Source organism: Salminus brasiliensis, chromosome 4, assembly GCF_030463535.1.
Source record: "Salminus brasiliensis chromosome 4, fSalBra1.hap2, whole genome shotgun sequence".
In the NCBI taxonomy this organism is placed as follows: domain Eukaryota; kingdom Metazoa; phylum Chordata; class Actinopteri; order Characiformes; family Bryconidae; genus Salminus; species Salminus brasiliensis.
This window is the reverse complement of record NC_132881.1, coordinates 341,530-349,080: the sequence shown is the minus strand read 5'-3', so window position 1 is coordinate 349,080 and position 7,551 is coordinate 341,530. Positions and strand designations below refer to the sequence as shown.

Here is a 7,551-nt window from a genome sequence, read left to right as displayed (position 1 = left end):
CAGAGGAGCACGAGAACCTGATTAAACCAGCAGAAACAGGTGCTTCCGCTTAACTGGAACCAAGTCCTGCAGCCACACCTGACCTGCATTACTCATCTGAACCAGGAGCTTCTGAAGCCAAAAGCCCAACACTTCCAGGCCTGATCATGCGGTGGCGCTGCACCATCTAGTGGTCAGGCATTGTAGTGCACTAGCACACAGACACCAGTCACTGCTCACAGAAATAAGAGAGAAAGGTTGGTTTATAGTTTATTTCTGTATTAAATCAGTATTCACAGTTAATTTATAGAACACCTCATCTTCTCCAAACTCAGAAACATCACCAAAAAAACATAAGTCAAATAAAAGACTCCTTAAGAAAGAGGGGGTGGGGGGGGGGGGAAGAGGACCAAATGCATTCATAAACCAGTCACACACACCTGCTCCCGGGCATCAAACAGCTCTGCCAAGTCAAAAAATAATTAAAACTATAAACGATGGTGGTCCAGTGCAAGACTCCTGCACCAACTGTTAAGAAATTCGAGGTTGATTAAGTGCTTTACTACTACAAAACAAGCAGAAAAGCAGGGGTTTAAAAAAAGAAAAAAAAAGGGGGGTGCAATTACTCATTGCAGCATCATTCAGGCAAACGAGGCACTGACCAAACTTCGAGGGGAGGGGGGGGGGGGGGGGCAGGACACTGATAGTTCAAGGAATAGTCCAACTAAAACGTGTAGGACTGCACAAACGCCAACAAGCGGCCAATTTGCTTTAAGGAGGCCCAGCCTTAATCTCCCCCACATCTGCAGCCTTCAGCAGAAAACCGCCAGCAAGGCCGACCGGCTCCCACCCTACACTTCAGCATCTGCCCTTTGGCTACTACTATAACTGAGTGGAGTCAGCGGGTCTTTGTCCCGGTTCAGATAACAGAGTTGAAGACTGAAGTGGACTCTACACTACAGATACAGCAGATGGAGATCAGGCTGTAAAACACTGGAGCTCCCCTTTATCAGCGTCTTCAGTTGAACTATTCCTCCTACAGACATGTTCAACTGATGGGCTCGTCACACACACACACACTCACTTCACACATACACAACTTCTCACACACACACACACCCCCCCTCAGTGCTGGCTCTCCGTGGACGCAGAGCGAGAACGAGAGCGGGACTGTTTCCTCTGGGGAGGGGGAGATGGCGACGGAGATCTGGAGCGAGAGGCGGCGGACTGCTTTTTCTCCGGAGTGCGGCTGGCGGAACGAGAGCGGCTGCGCGAGCGCTTGCTCTCGCGCTTGCTCTCACGGCTGCGGCTCCGGCTGGCAGATTTGGAGCGGGACCGAGAGCGGGACCGGGAGGAGCTGCGGGAGCGGCTTCGGCTGCGGCTAAAGAAGAGGAAGAGAAGACAGTGTTACTCACTCTGAACTCCAACAATCACACTCATCAAAACTACAGGAACTAAAGCCACAGCGGTCGCTCTATTCCTAAAGGCTTGTTCTGCTGCTCGTCTCGTCAGTCCCAGTGACCAGAAGCCAAGGTAACACCACCGCCACTGGGCTGAGAGGCCAGAAACACAGCCACAGTTTATACAACATTCCCCACAGGGGTGAATGGTCAGACTGGAGGACTGATTTGTTAGGACTAGGGTTAGGGACCTTCACGTACGCTCTTTCATGCCTCCAGCCTGACGTCCAGAAGCATCAAGTAGCATTAATGTCCACTATTAATTTAAATATCAGCCCTCTTGTAAGTCAAAGAAGCTTTAGAGCTCGACAGTAACGAGTTCTCTGAGCTCAGTAAATACAGGAGCCATACAGGTGTGGAGCACCAAGCATGTGAAGTGTGTGTGTGAAGAGACGTGTACGTACTTTCTCTTGTGGTCCTCGTACAGTTTGAGCTTGCGGCCGTTGAGGTCTGTGCCGTCCAGCTTCTCAATGGCGTTTTTCATGTCGCTGTGACTGGCGAACTCAACAACCCTAAACACACAGACAGCATTCAGTCACCCGGGCAATCCAATACCCACTGAGCCCAACAGAGCCGACACCAGGCAAAGCAAAGACTGGCTGCTTGCTTAAAACTGCCACTAGACGGCACTGCATTGACCAGACTTTCAGCTTCACTGTGGAGCAGAATCATGAGAACAGCAGAACTGTTCAGAGCACTAATGTGAAACAGGAGGCCGAGGTGAAAGCGCTTCTCATCAGGCTCCATGTGGCAGTATTGACGACGCAGCCGCAGTTTAGCCAGCGTGCTACCATTCAACACGCTGGGAAAGACTTCCTCCAGCAGTGCATACGTCAACTTCCCAGAATGATTTTGGGGGACAAGTTAAAGAGCTGACAAAGGCCCTTTAGAAAGGGCTTGGTCAGGTTTTTCCAGCAGAGCTCAGGAAGCATAAGCTTGGTTAAAACATCAGCTACATTAACAGACTCAACATTAGAATGAATAATTAATGAACAATAAGCTCACCCTTCGTTCTTGTTGGTCCTGTGGGCGTCCACAAACGTCACATCTCCAACTTTCCTCATCAGGTCTTTCAGGTCCTACAGCAAAGCAAGAGAACTCAGTGATCCACAGCAAACCCAACACACGCCACTGACACACAGCTTTAAACACACAATGCTTCCCGAGGCCCTAAAATGTGCACTTGTGGTGTAGTGCGCACTTCTAGCAAAGCTCCCCCTGAACGCCTTGATCGTGTGCCCATGTAAACATACTTCACCCAGGTACTGTTGGTTTTCAGAGTGTGTCTGATGCTACGGCTTTAGAGTAATAGCATAGCGAGCCTAGCGAGAGCGTGGAGAGAGAGAGGAGGCTCAAAACTCCCCATAACTCAGAAGTACATTGATCAGATTACTGCTTTAAGTGTTCCCTTCTGGTTTGAGTAGAAACTCCACTGAATTCTGTTTCATTAGCTTCTCTTTTCTCCTCAAGGCCGAGCCATTAAAGAGCCCATATCCTACAAGCTGCATGTTCCTGTGTTAAGCTGCTGCGGCGGATATGCAAGTGAGCCGTCTGACGGTCCTCAGCTGCGTCACATTCGTGTGCTAATAAGTGGTGCTAAACTGCTGCATTAGTGTACATTTACATACGCACTGTTTATGTAAAGGAGTCATCACCACACACCATGAACTCCAAACGAGCCATTATGCAGCTCCGTTTCCCCAATACAGGTCTGCAACTGTGCTTCTCCAGGATATGGGCCCTTTAACCCACCCCTTAACATTGCACCTACAGTAATCTCCCAACCCGCCATCCATCCATCCATGTGATCTAGCAGTGTGTTGAGCTACTTACCGTTCTGACCCACGGAAGACATTAGCAAAGAGCCACTTGTCCAAATAGCAAACGGAACCAATGCAGTTTAAACGACCTTGGCCTCGACCCCTCCGGCCTCCACAAGCACGGACCCACCAGAGATAGAGAGGAGTGTGCAACCCCCCGCTTCTGCACCAACAGAAAAAGACCCAAACGGGGCAGGGGGGGGGGGGCGTGGAGCCGATTTGTGACCACAGACCCTCCAGAGTGGCTACCCATGTCCTCTAAGGCTATCCTGCGCTACCGCTTTCACCCGCTAGGGGGCCCAGCCAAGAATTAGACCAGCCGCAACTGCGTGTAGGGAGAGGCACCACATGGACACTATTCAGAACACAACCAGGAGAGGGCGCTATGCACCTCAGGGGGCTGTGCATGCAACTCCAACTAAAGAATACCAGAGCACAGCTGTTAAAGAAAGGTTTGAAAAGACGGGTCTCAGTTAGATTACCTTTCAGCAATTAGCAGGAAAAATTACTTAAAATCATGATAAATGTTTATATTAAGAGATCTGAGTACCCGACTAACACAAACAGCAGTGATTACATTCAAACTTTACCCTCTTACCCGCCAAAGGAACGGGGAAAAGAAAGAGTATATAGTTTTATAAAAAGCTGGAAAAATGACAAGTAACATCTGCAGCATGTTCACGCCTCTCACCTGCCAGCTGATCCGGGACGACAGATTCTCCACAACAATCCTGTGCTCCGTGCGAACAGGGGGACCATACCTGAGCGGGGAGGGAAGAACAGCGCTGAAGTCAGGACAGTGAACAGACGTTTACTTCATCACTCCAATCAGGTTTACAATCAGGCTTAACGCAGGTGCAGAAAACAAAACGCCCCAAAAGGCGGCTCTGATCCTCACCTGGACCCCCCGCTGCGTGATTGACGGTAGCCTCCAAAGCGTGGAGAGAAACGTCCTCCCATTCCAGGACCACCTCCTCTGCCACGACGGGATCGAGCATGCTCAATGGTCACCCTTCATGAACACAAAACACATTTAATTAAACAATTAAATAATCCAACAGGTCTTTTCCACAAGTCTGTTCCTAAAGGGACCTTGCTCCAACACCCCTACACCGACCACCAAGCCTCTACTGAGGAAAGGCAAGTGTATCCAAGAAAGATCACCAAAGTGTGCAGGAGTTTCCTCAATTACAGCTGTAGTTTTGGTAAAGGTGATCGTTCCAATCAACTTCAACAACGAGTATCAGAAGTACAGTCTGTACTCCTACATCACTAAACTGCACACGTTCACAAACAGGGCCTGCAAACCACCAGCACGGCCAACTGCACCGAGACCCTGCCAGCCTACGGCATCAGGATCAGGCCTCAGACAGCAGTCAGTGTGTTCACACAGGAAAATTACTGCAATTACATTTTTACATCATTACCCAAGTTCCCTTTACCTCCCAAACAGCAACATGCAAACCTTTTAAAATATGCAAATAAGCTCCGTTCTGATTGGCTGCCCTGTAAAAGTAGACGGGCTGAACCACGTCAGTGTGAATGGGTGGGGCGCAACCGCTTAAGGCCGAATGCAAATGTGCTGGATTGAGTGTTGCAGGAAGTGCAGCACGTTTGCATTAAGGGAGACCTTCAGATCTACAGGATCCAAACCCTGCAGCCCTCAGTCATCACTTCACAGAAACGCCAAGAACCGGCACTACGATATGACCAAATAGTGAAATACAGGGTCTGCACTGTTATTAGAACACCAACTTAACAAAAAGTCAAAGTTCAAACCACTAAATAATAAAAGGGTACTACACCCCCAGGGTGATCGTTTCTAACGCTCATTACATTACTGGTCTTTCACCAACCCTTTAAATACCACCTACTCCTTTATCTGCCAATGATCACCTCATAATAAATCACCTACTGCCTTTATCCACACCCAATTTCTCAGTTCAAGGGTCTAAAAGCGTAGTTCTGTAGTGCGGGACGTGTTTTAGGAGCACCACCGCACCTTTCGCTGCAGAGCTCCTTCCCGTTCAGCTCGTACACGGCGTCATCTGCGTCCCGGTGGTCATCAAACTCCTGCAACACAACCCAAACAGCCAATCAGTCCTGCTCCTCCACACAGAGACTGCAGACACGGGCCACAGCGCTGTCTCCCAGCAGAACTCACCACAAACCCAAACCCATTCTTCAGGTTGATCTCCCGGATGCGTCCGTAGCCCTTGAAGAACTTCTCCACGTCTCTCTCCCGGGCGTGGGGGCTCAGACGGCCGATGAACACACGACATCCGCTCATGGTGCAAATTCACAGAAGGCTGTGGCAGAGAGGCAGGTTAGTGATCAACTCCCTTAAGCAGGGGTCAGAGATCAGCCCGGGGTTAATGAGTCTGGTGCTGGACTTCAGGGAGAGCCACAGCTGACCACAACCTCAAAGCCAGTCTTTCATTACTTTAAGGTCTGATAGGACTGAAAATAGGCAGTTTATAGAGATCAGAGTCACACATTAGCCCCCCAAACACCCACACAACCCCCCTGCAGCTGACCTCCTGCTGGAACTGTCCGCTCCACCTTAACTGGGATCACAGCCACAGCGCTTAAGGTGGAGCGGACGGTTCCAGCAGGAGGTCAGCTAGCTAGCATTAGCCAGGCTTCAGTAAACTAGGCCAGGCTGTAAGAAGTGCCTTAAATCCCCACGTTTCTTCAGCTGAAACTGTAATACTGTCACCTACAGCCCGACTCCTGTAACTGAGAGCAGGATCAGATCAGTTCGCACTAAATCAGCTTATTTTACAGCCTCGTGATCCCCCCAGAACACACACACACACACACACACACACACACACACACACACACACAGAGAGAGAGAGAGAGAGAGAGAGACCCCAAACCCCTTAAAACCCTGCTTAATCCCCATTTCTCACACGAACTGAGCGAAAGCGCGCTGCTCACACCCCGATAAACAAACAGAGGCGGCCATTAGGAGCGTGTCGGAAGCTAATGCTAAAGCTAATGCTAATGCTAAAGCTAAAGCAGCCCGCGTCTGCCTGCTGAACACGCGGGCATTTACCTCAGAAACGCCACACTAACCGCCCGCAGCCCGCCGGAGAGAGGAGCTGAGCTGAACCAGAAGCGCAGATAAAACCGAGAACAGCAGTAAAGCGCGTCCGGACCGAGCCTCACCTGGAGAACCGCGCGGCGACAAAATGGCGAGGCGGCAGAGAGATGACGGCGAGGCGGCTGGCGGAGGGCTTTTATACTTCCGGTGAGGGGCGGGGGGAGGGGGGGAGGAGGGGGAGGGGGGGCGCTGCGGCCGGGCGATACCACTCGGCTGATTGTCGATACTGATACCAGCCAACCAATTCCACCGATATCCCACAGATCCCGATATCCCACGCTCACCTACACCGTTTAAGAGCTCAGGCTGGACTGTAAGCGGGTCTGCTGTGCTCAGTGCTCAGTTCTAGAGAAACAAAGCCAGGCAAAATGGCATGTAAATTAAACTTATATTTAATACTGCTAAACACTCAAAGAACCTTTAGGTCAAACGGCCAATCAGTTTATTACCATAGTTTTGAGATCAGATTTCAGCTGAATGCAGTTTTGCAATACATGCAGGACAATGGAAAAAAAAAGTTCCTGCAAAAAAAGACAAATTTGCTAAAATTTTGCCATAATTGTTACATATCTCAGAACACACACATATATATATATCTTATGTCTTAGATATTGTTCATCATTAGTTTTAGGAGAGGTAGTTTGGGCTGCTGGATGGGAGGTGAACAGAGGAACACAGGTGAGGGTTATTTCTCAGTCTTTATTAGTTCAGCATTAGTCAGTCAGTAAACTGCGGTGAAACTAACAAACAGTAGAAAAAGGATGTCTTGACTGAGCTCTTTAGTAGAAAGGTCCAGTAGAGGTGGTCTCTTCCGTCCACCCCGGGAGACAGTACGAGGACATTCAATAATAAACAGAAATCAATAAAGTGAAATACAGATATATAAACTGTTATGAGTGGTTTATGGACGTTTCAGCGGCTGCTGTGAACAGTTTTACACCAGTAGCAGCCCTGCTGTGACTGAGGGGTAATAAGGGGAGGGGAATAAAGGGCTTGATTGACAGGTGTCCTTCAAAACACAGCTTTAGAGGAACATGATTAATCACCAGCCCCAGAGGCAGCTAATCAGCCAAGCTTATTTAGTTTACAACAGGAGATGCTAGGCTAATGGCGCTCAAAATCTTTATGATCTTTATTTGCTTCACAAATCCACCTGATCTAGTGAAACAGCATGAAGAGACCT

At 49.3% G+C, this 7,551-nt stretch overlaps 1 protein-coding gene across 2 annotated transcripts; it reads right to left on the bottom strand.

Annotated features, from left to right (window-relative positions):
- Window positions 1-236: 236 nt before the first annotated feature.
- Window positions 237-6,507, bottom strand: srsf5a (serine and arginine rich splicing factor 5a). Of its 2 annotated transcripts, none has more exons than XM_072677239.1 (8): window positions 6,434-6,507; window positions 5,424-5,568; window positions 5,262-5,332; window positions 4,158-4,271; window positions 3,951-4,020; window positions 2,445-2,518; window positions 1,844-1,951; window positions 237-1,360 (listed from the first exon to the last, which is right to left on the bottom strand). In XM_072677239.1, the coding sequence occupies exons 2-8, from the start codon at window positions 5,547-5,549 to the stop codon at window positions 1,105-1,107; spliced, it is 819 nt and encodes a 272-aa protein (XP_072533340.1). In that variant the 5' UTR covers window positions 5,550-5,568; window positions 6,434-6,507; the 3' UTR covers window positions 237-1,104. The 2 variants fall into 2 exon arrangements, with proteins under 2 accessions (XP_072533340.1, XP_072533341.1); XM_072677240.1 differs by lacking the exon at window positions 6,434-6,507 and adding an exon at window positions 6,321-6,417.
- Between the last annotated feature and the right edge of the window lie 1,044 nt (window positions 6,508-7,551).

What these genes read in the sequence shown, in the direction of transcription:
- srsf5a (XM_072677239.1), bottom strand. Translation starts at nt 5,549, where the DNA reads ATGAGCGGATGTCGTGTGTTCATCGGCCGTCTGAGCCCCCACGCCCGG. An exon ending in CGTCCCGGATCAGCTGGCAG is followed by an intron (nt 2,519 to 3,950) that starts GTGAGAGGCGTG and finishes GCTTTGCTGTAG; the next exon opens with GACCTGAAAGACCTGATGAG. An exon ending in AGGACCAACAAGAACGAAGG is followed by an intron (nt 1,952 to 2,444) that starts GTGAGCTTATTG and finishes CTGTGTGTTTAG; the next exon opens with GGTTGTTGAGTTCGCCAGTC.